The sequence below is a fragment of the Myxocyprinus asiaticus genome, chromosome 35 (assembly GCF_019703515.2).
Source record: "Myxocyprinus asiaticus isolate MX2 ecotype Aquarium Trade chromosome 35, UBuf_Myxa_2, whole genome shotgun sequence".
NCBI lineage: Eukaryota > Metazoa > Chordata > Actinopteri > Cypriniformes > Catostomidae > Myxocyprinus > Myxocyprinus asiaticus.
In genome coordinates this window covers 24,319,938-24,337,905 of record NC_059378.1, presented here as the reverse complement: position 1 = coordinate 24,337,905, position 17,968 = coordinate 24,319,938, and the positions used below count along the sequence as shown (strand labels likewise).

General features: G+C 39.7%; 1 protein-coding gene across 1 annotated transcript in view; it reads left to right on the top strand.

The window, feature by feature from the left end:
• Nucleotides 1-746: 746 nt before the first annotated feature.
• The window catches only part of LOC127426437 (adenomatous polyposis coli protein 2-like), a 46,988-nt gene continuing 29,766 nt past the window's right edge, over nucleotides 747-17,968 (top strand). The window contains exons 1-2 of the mRNA XM_051673245.1: nucleotides 747-799; nucleotides 17,767-17,925. Of these exons, the coding sequence (XP_051529205.1) occupies nucleotides 17,782-17,925 (144 nt within the window). The 5' untranslated portion in view covers nucleotides 747-799; nucleotides 17,767-17,781. The remainder of the gene's footprint in view (nucleotides 800-17,766; nucleotides 17,926-17,968) is intronic.

The following is a 17,968-nucleotide window of genomic DNA, read 5'->3' as shown; positions in this document are numbered from 1 at the left end:
AGTTTACTCAGAATGGTGCCAAAAACAAACAAAAAAAAAAACATCCAGTGAGTGGCAGTTCTGTGGATGGACATGCCTTATGCACAACATGTCGAACAGCAGAAGACCATATTTTATATTTAATATGTACATTTATTTTTTTACTCACAACAGTTGTAATAAATAAATGGGCATAAGTGTTTGTGAGAGAGTGTGTGAAGTGGTTGTGTGTATTTGAGCACATTTCTTTATTCATACTAATCTAACTTATTAAAACTTGAATATGGATTCTTTCAATATTATTTGAACCGTTTTAATGAAAGGAACCATCTCTTATGAGTCAGTTTATAAAATGGCCCATTTTAGCTGAAACACTTGGCCCATTTTAGCTGATCAGGGTTAGTAAAAATGGATCAGTAACAAAGTAGTCTTTTCATCAAATAATTAATTTGTTTTGCAAATCAATTTAGATATTCAATAGTTGCTAATGGATATACTATAAAACATGCCATGGCACTGATCTTATGGTTTTGCCATCAAGCAAAATGATTTGCCCTGCTTACCTCAACAAACTCAGAACAATGAAATCTTACACCAGTCAATACTGAAGTTCTATAAAGACAATTAGAGAGAGAGAGAGAGAGAGAGAGAGAGAGAGAGAGAGAGAGAGAGAGAGAGAGAGAGAGAGAGAGAGAGAGAGCGTAGCGTTTACGTGACATCAGAACGTGCAGCATCACTGAATGCAGGGTATAGTCTCCACAGAGAAACACAGCACGGACTCCACGCCCAGAAAATACCACCAACGCTGCTTGAAAATGAGGTAAGATTAAATTATATTAAACTATTAGCCTATATGTTTGAACATGCACGACCGATGAATCACATAACATACATATGTACTGCTCTTTTTGCGGTGAAATCTAACAGCAGCATTCATTCTGTGTGTTGGTGAGACGTGGTCCTGATGAGAATATGTATGAGGGCGCCAGAGATGGCTACTCACGCTCGCGCTTTCACACGAATCTTATGTTAACGCGCTCAAATAAATTAACTTATCCTGCCTGTGAAAAATTACGTATTGCTTTAAGGCTAGAAAAAAAGACACATTTTATGGTGTCATAGTAACCAAAATATTTAAAATATAACGGCCAATGTCATAAATAAAACAGCAAAGGTAACTACCTCATCATCTACCTCAGGATTGTGAACGTCATGCGCTTTAATGTTAAGAAGTACGATAATTTGACGTTATGGTGAAAGGTTCATAAGATTTTAATGAAATAGCATTTAAATCCTTTGGCTCCCAGAGAAGAAGACCTTTTCTGCGAGTGTTTCGGCCTCCATCACCGCTGCAATTTTGCATGAGCACAAAGACAATGCGACGATTATAGTTGCTATGTGAGACGTAAGTGAGATGTAACGGAATTGGTCAGAATACACATTATTTGTATAAGGTGCAACTAGTGCCATACTAAACCAGGCTCGGAATTATATATGTAGGCTACAAATAAATATACTTCAAAGGCCTGCTGTATCATCAGGGCCATAGCTAGTGGGGTGAAAAGTGGTAACGATTCTAGGGGCCCACAGGTCCAAGGGGGCCCCACAACAAATTCTAAACAGTATTTTTTAATAGGAAATGGGCCCAGAGCAACATAGAGTCAAGGGGCCCAGAATACCCTGCTACGGCCTTGTTTCATATTTTATACAACACGATTTTTCATAAAATAATGCATGAAGTCTCCTGATTCATTTAGATTCCGATTCACAAGCTCTCAATTCAATTACATTTTGATTTCGATTCGGAATTTCAGTTATAATGTCCCTTTTGCTAACATATGAAAGATATAATTAACTAGGTACATTATGAAAATATAAAGTTTACTTATTATATTTATTAGTTTTTTCATCATTTTGGTCACATTTTGACTTTTAAAAAATGAACAAATCTCAGTGGTTAGCACTGTTGCCTCACAGCAAGAAGGTCCTGGGTTTGAGTCCCAGCTCAACTGGGCCTTCTACCTGTGTTTGTGTAGATTTCCTCTGGGTGCTCTGGTTTTCCCCACAAGTCCAAAAACATGCAGGTTAAGTGAATTGGAGACTCTAAATTGCCCCATAGGTGTGAGTGAGTGTCCCCTAGCCACTGGGGGTTGCGTCAGGAAGGGCATCTGGTGTAAAACCTGTGCCAAGTCAAATATGCAGATCATGGATGGTCTGCTGTGGTGACCCTAACAGGAGCAACCAAAAGAAGACAATGATTTGTTGAACATGTGCTAAAACCGGTACTGTCTCTTTAACAAAACTGGCATTTCTGTAGAGAGGGTCTGTAGATGAGCGCATTTTAACGAGAGAGACTCAAATAGCTCATCTGTGCCATGCATGATTAGAATTAAATGTTTATTTTTTGTTGTTTTTTATCAACAATTGACTGTAGAGAACAGAAAGGGTATTAAAAGAGACATTATTCAATGACAAATGGGTCGTGTGGATCTCGTCTTTGGATACACATTTCACGGAACAACTTTTACTCTCAACACGCAGTGAAAGGATCTCGCTACTGAATACTCCACCACAATACTACACAATCACTGTTGAGTGAAATGTAAACATTTACCAGCCAGTTGCCAAATATACTGTATACATTTTAGTCGCATAGCAAGAAATTTGGTTGCAAATGCGAATGATTTTGGTTGCGCATAGAGTAAAAGATCGATCTTGGGATTTAAGACTCGATATCGAGATTGTTCAAATGAAGATCGTGATGCATTGGAAAATCGATATTTTTACCCACCCCTAGAAATATAAACGTTACTGTTACTGTTACTTTATCAAAATCAGCAAAGATTTCACACCAAAAAGACATGTGCATCACTATATGAAGGTGAACATGTTGCAAATGATTTTACAAAGCCTTCAACTTCCTGAAGAACCTGGATAATTCACCAGGAGGCAGGAGACAGGTATACATGTATACATTTCATATAACAGGTTTTTCTGCAAAGTATTGATCATGATGTAAAGGCTTTAGAATATCATGTATCAAATATGATATGCTAGGCTTTATATGAATTTGAGAATTATTGTCAATTTCTTTTAATGTGATCTTGGCTATTGCTTGCCCATAAGCTATGGCTGTTTGGAAGCCCAAAGCATATGTGGCATGGGGGGCGTGGTCATGTGTCGGTCTGCGGGAGAGAGAGAGCGGTAAGGCTCGTCACCTGGTTCATAATTATCTCTAACACCTGTCTCTCATTATAGTGATGGCGGAGGGAGACTTAAAAGGCATGCCAGAGCATCAGAGAGAGAGTGACCGACAAACCTACAGCCAAACACAGAGTGTTTTGCCCATTATTTTGTGAACCAGGTGACGAACCTTACTGCTCTCTCTCTCTCTCTGTCTCTGTCTCTCTCTCTCTCTCCCGCAGACCGACACATGGTTGATTGAAAATAAAACTCCACAACTTGAGGTTTGTGGACTATTGACTTTAAATAAACTTGCAGTCATGTTGTAGTTAGCATAGATTGATTTGTTTTATAGCTGATATACTTCTGTTAGAAGACTTTTGAGAACTCACCTTTGAGGCTGAAACTTGTCAGCGTTACCTTTTTAGGTTCACTCAAGCCTGATGATCATAATTTAAGATTGATCTGTACTTTCACATTCTCTGCAGGTCTTTCAAGATAATGTAAATAGTCTTTTCCAATCTTCAGGGATTGTTGGAATTGTGAAGGTGATTTGAGCTATCAAACAAGGGTTACTGGCAAGCATATGTTGAAAGTTACTGCAGTAGTGTTTCTTTACTTTTAGCAAACATCAGAGGAATGGATGGTTGCATATTTCTTGTTGCACCCCTCCTGTGCTGCAGAATAATGCAGACCACTAGATGAAATTTTGATGAGTCATTATTATTAGGCCCTTGCTCATCTGAACAAGTCAGTGACCTTACTTTGTAATCACATGCTGGCTATAGTTTCTTGATTTGTGGGTCGCTGGCATGGAGACTACAGCGTCAGAGGGCACTAACACAGGGTCAGCTGAAATGCCTAACTGCCTTCACAGAATTATCGTAAATTTGAGTTTGCACATGAACAAACTCTTAAGTCGTAATTACGACTGGGGAAACTCTTAGATAATTTGGATACCCGGGTTTCAGAGATGGGAAGAGTCATAAACTTTCAATGTGGTGGAGGAGAGTACAGTTTCTATAGTGAATGACATGTTTTATTCATTTTTCTAAATACAGCTAATTGTTAGCAGTACTTGCCGTTTCGGTCATATTCATTTATGTATATCAGCAACCATTTGATGCATGTTGTACATTTTTACACCGTGAAAACAGCTTGTATTTGACCATAATTCAATTATTGTCAGCAAGCTAACTGAGTAATATGTAATATGGTGTGACTGGTGTCAAAATAAAGTTCCTCAAGAAATATGTATAAATGAACCTGGCATCGTCCATGTTTCCTGTTCTTTTTGACAACAAAGCACTTGAATGCAACATATTCAAAATTATATAGGATAATTCCGATAGCAGATAAAGGCAGCATTAATACTGCACATTTTTAAATGAAGGTTTCCTTTAGGTCATTTTTTCCTATGGCCAGCACTGCATTAGGTTTATCAGTTGATCTAAAGTTAAAGTCAGAAGTTTACATACACTTAGGTAGTCATTAAAACTAATTTAACCACTCCACAGATTTCATATTAACAAACTATTGTTATGGCAAGTTGTTTAGAAAATCTACTTTGTGCATTACACCAGTAATTGTTCCAACAATTGTTTACAGACAGATTGATTCACTTTTAATTGACTGTATCACAATTCCAGTGGGTCAGAATTTTACATACACTAAGTTAACTGTGTCTTTAAGCAGCTTGGAAAATCCCTTCTGATTAACTAATTGGAGTCAATTGGAGGTGTACCTGTGGATATATTTTAAGGCCTACCTACAAACTCAGTGCCTCTTTGCTTGACATCATGGGAAAATCAAAAGAAATCAGCCAAGACCTCAGAAAAAAATTGTGGACCTCCACAAGTCTGGTTCATCCTTGGGAGCAATTTCCAAACGCCTGAAGGTACCGTGTTCATCTGTACAAAAAATAGTACGCAAGTATAAACACCATGGGACCACACAGCCATCATACCTCTCAGGAAGGAGACGCATTCTGTCTCCTAGAGATGAACGTAGTTTGGTGCGAAAAGTGTAAATCAATCCCAGAACAACAGCAAAATACATTGTGAAGATGCTGGAGGAAACAGGTAGATAAGTATCTATATCCACAGTAAAATGAGTCCTAGATTGACATAACCTGAAAGGCTGCTCAACAAGGAAGAAGCCACTGCTCCAAAACTGCCATAAAAAAGCCAAAGATTTTTATGGGGGCAAAGATTTTACTTTTTGGAGAAATGTCCTCTGGTCTGATGAAACAAAAATTGAACTGTTTGGCCATAATGACCATCGTTATGTTTGGAGGAAAAAGGGTGAGGCTTGCAAGCCGAAGAACACCATCCCAACCGAGAAGCATGGGGGTGGCAGCATCATGTTCACAAAATAGATGGCATCATGAGGAAGGAAAATTATGTGGAAATATTGAAGCAACATCTCAAGACATATGCCAGGAAGTTAAAGCTTGGTCGCAAATGGGTCTTCCAAATGGACAATGACCCCAACCATACCTCCAAAGTTGTGGCAAAATGGCTTAAGGACAACAAAATCAAGGCATTGGAGTGGCCATCACAAAGCCCTGACCTCAATCCGATAGAAAATTTGTGGGCAGAACTGAAAAAGCATATGCGAGCAAGGAGGCCTACAAACCAGTTACACCAGTTCTGTCTGGAGGAATGGGCCAAAATTAGTTTGACCCAAGTTAAACAATTTAAAGGCAATGCTACCAAATACTAACAAAGTGTATGTAAACTTCTGACCCACTGGGAATGTGATGAAAGAAATAAATGAAATAAATCATTGTCTCTACTATTATTCTGACATTTCACATTCTTAAAATAAAGTAGTGATCCTAACTGACCTATGACAGGGAATGTTTTCTACGATTAAATGTCAGGAATTGTGAAAAACGGAGTTTAAATGTATTTAGCTAAGGGGTATGTAAACTTCTGACTTCAACTGTATATGTTTAAATTGAATGTTTACATTTAAGTATTTAAACATCATGGTAATAATTGTTGGACTGCCTTTAATTTATGCTGAATAAAATATATATAAATTGCAGTCATTTTTTACAGTTAGCAAATAATTCTGTATTACAATGATGAAATCACCATCGTGTATAATAGTAATTACCACAACCCAAGAGTAATATGCCCAGTCGCATTACAGTAATGAGAATTTATGGGGGAAATTTGCTTAATTGTCATGAAAATAATGTCACAGTGGCTCCTAAAATATGCTCTATTTGTCAAATATAACAGTGGGGTGAAATGTGACCTGGACATGTTTCCATGAAATTCTTGACTATCCCCTGCTTGGCTGATGGGTGAATTGCCTAAATTTGTGGCCACCATTTTATACAAACTTTCCACAGTTTAATGCAATCTCTTAACAAAAACATGACCTGCTGGCTCAGATTTGGAATTCTTAGGCATGATGCCTTCCTTTGCAGGTGCTGTTTCCTTGGTAACCAGATGGTCTAGAAGTGAATGGTTGTTGAGAGAAACTGTAGATGTGGTCAGGGAGGGGGGAGGAGGCTAAGCAATCCTCCAACTTCTTTGTTCTCATTCCCGCTGCTTGTGGCCTACTTTACTCCACTGTATCAAAATTCCTTTTCTCAATGCATGTCTGGTTGAAATATTTATTGATTTCTAAAATGAAATCAATCAATCAGAGCTACATCATGAAGGGTTTCAGTGAATTATTGGTTAAATTGCTGTCGTCTAATTTCTTTTACTCTGGTCTATCTTAATGTCAAGATGTCTTGCGAGTCTCTTGCATCTTTCCATTTCCTTTTTATTTGTACATGTGTACATTAATTTATTAAAACAATGTTTGTTTTATTTTATTATTGTTCTCACTGAATAATGAATACAAGCCTCTGAATCTCTAGCTAATCTCAAGTTAATGCACTGAGGTCCCCCTATTCAGAGGAGAGTATTTTTATATTATATTTATATTATATGTGATTGCTGACCTTCCCAACACTCTTTTTGTACTGTTACTGTGTGGCGATGTGTGTTTTATCTGCTGTTGTGTGTGCATGACTAAGGAGCCTCAGGCTATTGTTATATCACAATTAGGGAGGACATTAGGACACTGCAGAGTCACGGGCATCTCACACAGCACCACTGATGCACTGTTTAATGCCCTAACAATGGGCATCCAGTGAAACTTATATCTGTACAGAAATGTTCTGTAAAGAAATGTTCTGTACAAAATTGTTATTGAAAATATTTTTCAGGAACACTGCTGTGTCAAAAAAAATGTATGCAGCATAATATAAAATCAATAGTGTAAGGGGGTTCAGTGGAAAGGAGGAGGCGAGAACTGGCTTGACAACTTAAATTATAATTTAATAAACAATTTAAACAAAACACACAGTACAGCTGTCTGTAATTCTCTCTCTCTCGAACTGTCGTCCCCGGCCACCTTTATCCCTCGCACGTCCCATCAGGCTGATTGGGGACCGGGTGTGTCTCATTCCAGCCCGGCCCCGCCCTCCTCAGCTCTACACTCCTTCCGGCGTTGCCTCAGGCCGGGGAGCCCCCGGCATGACGTACATCCCCCAGCCTTCCTCTCCGGGGGGGGGCGTGCCTTACGCCCTGACTGCCGGCGGGTCATCCCCGCCTTCCTCGACCTGGGAGGAGACAGGAGGGGAAAAAAACAAAACAAAAAACAAAATGGCGAGGGAAAGGCCAACACGGAGCGAAAGAGAGAGAGAGGAGAGAGAGAAAAAAACTCACCAGTTCTCTGATGCGCCGTCGCGTGGTCCTCGATCACTACTCCACCCTCTCAGGCGGACTGCAGCCGCTCCTCCCCGGGCGGACCGGAGTCAGACCTCCGACCCCCAGCGGACAGAACACCCCTCCGCGTTCCCGGCGTCCCGTGGGGACACTCGTCCGCCCCTGGCAGCGGCCCTACCACTCCAGGCGGTCGGGGAGTCGCTTCCCTCCTCCCCCCGCGGACGGCGGTCTTCTCTCGACCCCTCCGCGTTCCCGGGGGACTGCAGGGCACTCCTCCACCCCCGGCAGCGGCTCCCTCGCTCCAGGTGGTCGGGGAGTCCCGTCCCCACTCGCCTCGCGGACGGCGGCCGTTCCCTGCGTCCGGGTGGTCGGGCTACTCCGTCCCCCGTCGGACAGCAGCGGTGCTCCCCTGGGTGGACGGGAGTGTCAAGGACTCTGCGACGGGAATCCCTCCTCCTTTCCGGGTTTCGGCACCAGTGTAAGGGGGTTCAGTGGAAAGGAGGAGGTGAGAACCGGCTTGACAACTTAAATAATAATTTAATAAACAATTTAAACAAAACACAACCAAAAACACACAGTACAGCTGTCTGTAATTCTCTCTCTCTCGAACTGTCGTCCCCGGCCGCCTTTATCCCTCGCGCGCCCCATCAGGCTGATTGGGGACCGGGTGTGTCTCATTCCAGCCCGGCCCCGCCCTCCTCGGCTCTACAAATAGTTTTCAGTTTTAGATGCCATTGTAGAAATTAAGTATTCACAGTCAGCCATGATTACTTTAATCAATGAGGGACAGTGTCAAATAACAGGACGGTTACTGAGATTAAGCGAGTAGTATTCGGCTGGCATGTGATTCTAACATGGCAGCCCCCATGTGTGGACCCTCTCCATACAGAATAAAACAGCTTTTATAAGGTTACTGATATGACTGGAGTCTTCATTTTAATGTGAGTGGTCATGATTTCCTACATACATTGCAAAATTACAATTCAAGTCTTTAGGAGTTAAACTTTTTTAATGAGGAAACAATTACTGAGTGCACCTTTAAATATTCACTGTAAAATGACTGCAAAAGCTCCCTTCTTAAAAAAAAAAAATAAGTAAAGCTCCCTTCTTCTTGATTAATGTCCACCAGTTTTTTACAGTGTTTCTCAGAAATGACATCTTATGTTGAGGTTGTGTAACTTTGAGTCATCTACTCTCAATATATACTCATGTAATGTGGTGATGTTGAGCTAAACCTAGTGAGCTGCAATGCTTTCTACTGCCTACACAGCATCCTTTCCCGAATGGAACCTCATAAGCGATTGATTTGGCATCTCTGCATACAGTAGGAAGCAACTATGTGCGTCATACAAATAGTGCTTCTCATGTTAATTTCAATAGAGTGTGGCATTAGCATGTTGCTAAGCTAATGATGCGAGACTCTAATTAGCATAAAATACATAGCACATACAAATATTGTTCAGTAATAAAAAAATATATATATTAGAATGAGCTATTTCATTCTGTATTTTTGGTATTTCTGTTTTATTGAAATGATCAGTAGATTTTACTGGAGTCATTTAATTTTTCATTTACTGGAGCCATGAGACCGTCTTTCTGTCATTAAATTACATCTGTTTTCAATCTAGCCCTGGGGAGGCGTGCTGTACAGCTGTAGATCTGAGCATTAGATCATACAGTGAGACATACTGTACATTTAGGTAGCACTTTTCCCCTCACAATGCAAATTAAGATGCTGTGTTTTTAGTACTTTCCCTCCTTAAGCAGAGCAGAGATGGGGTGTTACCATGGTAACCATCTAGAACTGCTGCACCGCATTGGCAGCTCACTAACACTCTTTCAATTATTTTCCTCCAGGGACAATTCTCTGAACAGATTATCCAGCATCCACTGCACCACATAATATGCAGGAAAAAGTACAAACGACAGAAAAAGGGATCACCATTTCCTCTCCTGGCATCAGTAATATAATGGTTATTGAAACACCCCAGGAGCCCATTAAAATGCAGAAACATTTAATGGCTGTGCATGGTGCCCAACTGGTCATGCATTCAGCCAATTTGATCTGGAACAAGACTAGCGAGATGAAAAAGAAAAACTTGCTGTGTTTAAATCCCCGTGGACACATGCTTCATCATCAAACATCTCTCTATCCCTCAGCTCCTTTTACTGTATATCTTACACACACACTTTTGCACATAATTTTTAATTTTAGTGCCTCCTGTGCTTTCTAGAATAAGTAATGTTCTCCAAATCTTGCTATGAAATTACAGACAGATAGCCTACTGTGTGCAATGATGTAAAGTGCAAAAACAACAACAACAGAAGAATTCAATGTGACTCCATTGGCCACTGCTCTGGGCATCGTTCATGGCAAAATGTGTTGGGTTATGTTAGGCGATGTTAGGATGTGTTAAGATATGTTGGGCTGTGTTACATTTTGTTTAGCTCTGTAAGGGTGTGTTACGCTATGTTGTGAAAAAAATCATTTGGGATTCCATCGACCACTGCCCTGGTCTTGTATTCCTGGCAAATTGGTTTTCTGCATTGATCTGTGAGTGTGAATTTTAATGGATTGATTTTGGGGTCGTGCACAATCTTTACATAATCCAGCATGTCCTCAGATGGACCTCAGCTGAGCATATAAAGGCGTGTGGTCCTCCAGAGAGATCTGCTTGAGTGTTGCGGGGTCTGGCTGGATGTGCTAATTTAGTTTAACACTACACCTGCTGATACTGGGATCTGTGCAGTCTGGAGAACACAGCAGCCTGTTTGTGAGTAAATCTTTAATTGACTAATGGGGGCTACTTGAGCAGGATTACACAGATTTAATTTAGAAAATTAAAGCATAGTCTAAGTGATTGTAATGAATGCCTTGGTAGTTTGTGTCTGTGCTGGCAAGTCCATTGAGACAATTACAAAAAAATAAAACTAAAAATAGAAATATTAAAATATAGATTATATGTATTAGAAATGTTTATTTAGAGAGGTTTAGTCTGGCCCCATTTACAACATGCATTGACATGCATTTTCAATGAACGGATCGCTATCGGATAGTACTTGACTGCATTAAATTACAGGTGTAACTGCACCAAAGATGCATTTGGTCACCCAAGACCACATTTGAAGGAGGTCAGGGACGGATTGTGACCACATTCAAGAAAGGTGTAAATGCAAATGTGTTTTTGTTATCGGGATACAACTACGTAAGTAATTAATGATGTGATGAGTTCACGCTACAGTCATCCATTGTTAAAGCACTGTGTTGTGTGTTCTTGTCTTTTTCTGTTAATTATGCTTTTGCAATGTGAAAAACACAACAGACACTGCTGTCTTGCAATCTTGTTACACAAACAATATCCTATGTATTATTCCATTGGAATACACCTGGAATATCACGTCTCTGTCCTCAAATCCCCACTCGTTTACATCTCTCTCATGTTTTCTAATCTTGCGCAACACATGTGAAATCAGGCTACACTCGCACATTTCAGATGAAGCATATTTAGCCAAGCACCAAGCACGAAACAACTATCATTAATGTCCCCATGAAGTGCTTTGACTAGTGTGATTACATTTTGTGTTTTGACGTATTTCCTTCTGAAACAGGATGTGGTGGCGGGACATGTGAAACGACTTGTCCCATTTTTAAAAATAGCCAATAGGCTTTTGTTTACAAACACACACACACACACACACACACACACACACACACATACACACACACACACACACACACACACACATACACACACACACACCCCTTGTGCTGCTCATGTCAGAGCCACTTACTGGGGGAACTTGAGAATCGATCTCAATACCGGCCAGCTTTTCTAAAGACTTGAGAACATTCAGTTGATCTAACTAAACCTGTTACTGCATAACAAGCCCACAAACAAACACAGCGCATCGCGGTCTTTGCTTACAACAAGGCTGGAGCCAGTGCCAGTACAGATGAGAAACAAGCGAGTAAAAGATAATATATCCATGTTTTAAATCACAATACACTAAACATAAATAATAAAGAACACTAACTCGAGCTGTACATCCCAAAAAAAAACTCAATTTATATAAATAAACTCGAGAAACTTTCCTCACGTGCTGCTCCCACGTAGCCGCGTCCCATTCAGAAGTGATTTCTGAATGGACAAGGTTTCTGAACCTCTATGTGACATCACAGATGTTTCTGAGACTTTTTAGCCAGAAGAGATTTTAAATGCTTATATCTTCTGAAAACAAATTTTGTCAACGTTTAGAACTACACTAGCAGATACAGTCACTGAGCACTTTATAAGGAACACCTGTACACCTACTTATTCTTGTGATTATCTAATCAGCCAATCATGTGGCAGCAGTGCAATGCATAAAATCATTCAGATACGGGTCAGGAGCTTCAGTTAATGTTCACATAAACCATCAGAATGGGGAAAAAATTTGATCTCAGTGATTTCGTCTGTGGCATGATTGTCGGTAGCAGACAGGTTGGTTTGAGTATTTTTGTATCTGCTGATCTCCTGGTCTCCAAAAAACATCCACTGAGAGGCAGTTCTGTGGACGGAAACGCCTTGTTGATGAGAGAGGTCAACGGAGAATGGCCAGACTGGTTCAAGCTGACAGAAAGGCTATGGTAACTCAGATAACCACTCTGTACAGTTGTAGTGAGCAGAATAGCATCTCAGAATACACAACAGGTTGAACCTTGATGCGGATGGGCTAAAACAGCATAAGTCTGGCACTTTATTAGGACCATAGTGTTCCTAATACAGTTCTCAGTGAGTATAGAAGACCTTAAAGCTAATAGATATGGACTAAAAGCAGCAAAACTTAAATTTTAATTGTACGAGATCTTTACATTTGCGTCAGCGACCCGAAATTTAGCTTTGACAGCTGCCAAAAAATAGTGAAAGAAAAAACATGACTGTTAAAATGATAGAATAGTGTATTTGAAAATTTGTTAAAAGACAAAGAATTTTCAGTTACCACAGCCTCTATTGTAATACATAAGTAGCGTTTTCCTTTTTGCACGGGTAATTTTGATCAAATCTCTATCTGATTACAGTGGAGACACATTTGACTGCAAGGTGTAAATGCAATCCATTTAAAGAATATCCAGATATTATCTGGATATGAAATCCATGTTAGTGCAAGGTGTAAATGGGGCCTCTGTGTTGTCTTCTAGACTAGTAAGTGTTGGACAGCACTAAGATGTGTTAGGCTGTGTTTGTTACACTGGCCTGTGTTAGGGTGTGCTAAGATGTGTTAAGCTGTTTTAGGATGTGTTAAGATGTGATTGTACGGTGGCCGTGAAGTGCAAAACAAAACAAATATGGCAAATCCAAAAACAAAACAGTAAATCAGAAAATACAACAGCAATTCAGTTGAAATGGAAAGGGTAGGTACCATAGCTTCTCACCTGATTGGCTGTGTGAATGAGACCTAGTCCTTTCCTCAGGATTGGTTCAATGATTATATCAAAATCCATGGCAAAAGGTCACTGACTGAAAAACTAAATCATTTGGAGTGTTTTCTCTCTCAGGAAAAACTTTATAACACATAGAGTGAAAACAGCAAGCAGGAAAAGTTAGTTTTAGTTACGATGTTCATCTATGGTCTCATGGTTCATCTGGTGCATAAGGGACCGTCTTAAAGTTTACAACCTGCGCTAAAACGTTGGTGGCATCCAAGTGTTCATTCAATTTGCATGTTCTAACTTATCAAACACTGTTGTTTAAATAAAAATAAAAAATCTTAATTATAAAGGTTCTGGTTGCTGCCAATGGATGGATTTTCCAAGTATATCTACAGTAATTATATGGATTCAGTATTCAATTATTTTACAAAAAACACCACTAAAATTCATCAAGATGTAATTTTTATTAGGTTGTAACAGGCTGCCAGTGGTGTGAATGACTAACTTACATAGTTTATTATTATTATTATAATACACAATTCACAAGTTTCAGTAATTGAGCATTTTGAGGGCAGGGAACCAGTCCTGAGGAAAGGAGGTATTCTCCACACAGCCAATCAAGTGAGAAGCTATTGGTACCTACCCTTTCCGTTTTGACTGAATTGCTGTGGTGTTTTCTGATTTGCTGTTGTGTTTTCAGATTTGCTAATGTGTTTCTGAATTGTTATTTTGTCTTTGGATTTGCCGTTGAGTTTTTAGATTTGTTGTTTTGTTTTGCACTTCACGGCAACCGTATGGGCTATATTAGAGTATTTTAAGCTGTGCTGGGCTGTGTTAGGGTGTTACATTGTGTTGGGCTTTTTTAAGGTGTGTTAAGCTGTATTGTCTTTCTAGCAGCTTGCATCTGTAGTGCTATTATCAGCATCAGATTGAGGTTTGAGCTATATAATCACGCTGGTATTGGGACGCTGCACTATAAAATATACTAGCTTTAAAGGGACAGTTCAAATGTCTAAGGCTAAAGCCCAAAGTAAACTTAAGTCTGCTTACAGTCTAACCTTTCAAAGTATACTTAATTTGACTGTGAGCACATGCACAAGTGGTTGGCACGCGCATGCTACAACAGCTATGAGATACTGGATTATTTCTCTTCAAGAGTTTAGACCCATGAAGATGTCTTTATATTCCTTCAGACTCCAGTCATAAAAATGGTGGTATCTCCTGACCTCCTCACACATGCAGTCTTGGCATGCACATCCACTGTTTCCAGCTTCATCTCCTGTTGTTTACTGGCCTTTACATCTTCTTCTAGCACTTCTACTTGACAGCAACAGCTCAACTGTGAGTGTTGCCACCTTGTGGGGCCACTAATTAGTGCAAAAATTCCAGGCACATTCACATACTGTGCATTCAGAGTACGCATGGTTAGAATAATCTGGCTGCATGCATTTAGTGCTCGAGCACTCTGCTGATGACGAGATTTGTGTTTCGCGTCTGAGTGAAATATACTTTGAGCTTAAAGCCTCACCATCCCCCAGCACTCTTTGAAGAGAGCAATTCACAGAGAACAATGCAGACATCCAGGTTCTTTCTCAGTACTCTAGATCTCAGCTGCAGGCATGAGCAAACATCATATAATATAGCAGTGCTCAGGGTCCATGTGTGTTATTATTTGAGAAAAAGTGGAACAAAAGCAAGGCTGTGCGAGTAGATAAGGGTGGAAAATGAGGGAGCAAGCGAGAGAGAGAGAGAGAGAGCGAGAGAGAGAGAGAGGGAAATAAGAATGTTTGATATGTTCCTGATCCAGACTATAGTGTGGGGGGATGGTCAGCGAGAGAGAGAGAGAGAGAGAGAGAGAGAAGCTGCTGTCAGCAGTCACACAGAGAATTAACACAGCAGTGAATAATGCAAACCTGTCTTATCTGTCTGCAAGGAGGCTCTGCTTGTACAGACAGATGGCTTGATCCAGACTTGTGCACAAACCCATCCAAAATTTCTGCCATAATTTTGTCACCATCATATATTCTTCCAAACTCATATGACTCTCTTTCTTCCATGAAACACAAAAAGAGATGCCTCAGTCACCGTTCACTTACATTTTATGGGAAAAAGCAGAGTTGCCCTGTCTAGAATAAAAAACTAAATGGTGTATGTATCGCAGGGTCCAGTGTTACTAATGCTCACTTGCCCTGTCAGGATTTGTGTGAGCATTCTCTTGTACAGTAGCCAATCTGAATGGCCCCACAGGAAGTGCATTCAGGCTTGCCCAAGTGTAAACATTCATGAAAAATGAAATAAACTGAATTTGACAGATCATTAATTCACCTTTGTGCCATCTGCTGCCAGCAGTATGAAATGTTCCTGAGAGTTCTTGTGTGTTTACAGCACACACCCAGCAATTTAGAGAGGAGTTTTGACTATGGTCAATTTATTTACAGTCCTGCAGTGTTTGGGTGAAGGGAAAGGAAGCTGGAGGATAGTACAACACACAGTGGTGCTAAATTCATATTTCCTTCTTTCTTATTATTTGTATTTATTTGTATAAAGGGCAAATATATTCTCTGAAATGTAGCTTTAACCATTTGAATGTAGTAGCTGGTTTTACATGGTTTCAACTTTCTAGCTGGTCCAAGTCATTTATGGTGTCATTAAGCAGGTCTTCATTGTTGATCAGCTGGTCTGGAGATGTTGGAGCTGGATTTGACCTGGTAGACCATCTTGGTTAAAAGAATAGTTCACCCAAAAGAAAATTCTCTTATCATTTACTCACACTCATGCTGTCCCAGATGTGTGTATGTCTTTTTTTTTTTCATCTGCAGAACAGATTAAAGGTAATCCGTTTAATCCATATTTTCTGAAGTGTTCTAATCAGTTTTGGGTGGGAACAGACCATTCTCTTTGGGATGAGAATCTTGACATCAGCAGTCTCCTTGGCGATCATGATTTTAAGCTTGATTGCACTTCATAGCCACATCTAGCACTCTGCGCATGTTCCACGCACTAAGAAGTGTAACTGAGCTTGAGTGTACCGCGCCTAGAGACTGCAATGGCAAGATGTACAGTGAAAAAGGAGTTACATTTTGGTCTGTTCTTACTCAAAACCAACTGGAAAATTTCAGAAGATATGGCTTAAACCACTGGAGTCAAATGGATTATTTTATGCTGCTGTTGTTTTGATATTTTTTAGTTTTTGTATTAAATTTTGATAACCAACCATTCATCTGCAGTATATGGACCTACAGAGCTGAGGGTTTCTTATAAAAAACTTTGTGTTCTGCAGAATAAAGAAAGTCATACACATCTGGGATGGAATGAGGGGGAGAAAATGATGAGAGAATTTTCATTTTTGTATGAACTATCCCTTTAAGCTGGTAGACTAACAAATAAACGCCACTTGCACACCTGAGTGGTCATGAACAAGTGTGGAGGATACCGTCAATATAATGGAAAAATTGATAAACTCTTGCACACTAGCTGGTAGCTTGCAAATCTTTATTTAATTGCAAGTTTCCCTTCAAAAATCTTATTTAGACATCTTAAAAAATGGCACATGATCAACTGGCATATTTAAAGTATGAAAAATGGGCAATCAGATTATTTTTAATTGTGTTGAACAGCCAATAGCATCAAAAGTGACAACCAAACACGTAAAGCCACATGTGAAAACAAAAAAATAACAATTTAAAAATCCCAGATGTGAATACCAAGAAAGAAACTGAAATATCTTTATATACTAAAAAGGAGAAATTTAAATACAGATGTGATCTCCAAAGTGAAAAAAAAAGAAAAGAAAAAAAAAAACAGAAAAAAAGATACAGATCGGAAAATATGTCACGCAATGACAAAATTGTCTACATTCACAAATCCCACCACAACAGAAATGTAACCACTGTACTTCTTATAGCATCACACTGAACATCCTTTGGAGATCACATTTGTATTTAAAATTTCTCATTTGTTGTATAAAATGTTTTGTTTAATTTTTGTTCTTTGCAATTCCATGAAGAGGAACTTAATCAGTTTTCACATCTGGTTTTGCATGTTTGATTGTCATCTTCTTCTATGCCATTGACGGTCCAAAACACCTAAAAGGATCTGATTGGCCAGTTTATACTTTGAAAATAATCATACATTTTCTTTAAAATGCCTGAAGATCTTTCACTGAAAAGTTGCTAATGAATAAAGATTGGCAAGCTACAAAAGTATACAGGATTTTTTATATTCTTTACATTGTAGAGCTGTAGGCAAGCATGGACCAGCAAAAACACTAGTTTCCATGTTTAGTTGCCATGTTTTAAAAACCAGCTTGACCACCTTAAGCTGGTATTATTTGGTTTTTCCAGCAGGGTTCTGTGGAACTGAGATCTGTGGATTCCAGTGTGTTTTGTGCACACCACCCATCTGAGATTGTGATTGCACTGAACTCTGAGTCTGACCTTTGCCCTCTGACCTTCTCAGGGATCCCATCGTGTGATGATGTCGTACTCAACGGCCTCCTATGACCAGCTGGTGCGTCAGGTGGAGGATCTCCGGAAGGAGAACTCTCACCTGCGACGTGAGCTCCAAGACAACTCACACCACCTGTCCAAGCTGGAGAACGAGACCTCTGACATGAAGGTGAGATAAGCTCAGATCATCACATAGTCATTAAACGAAATAC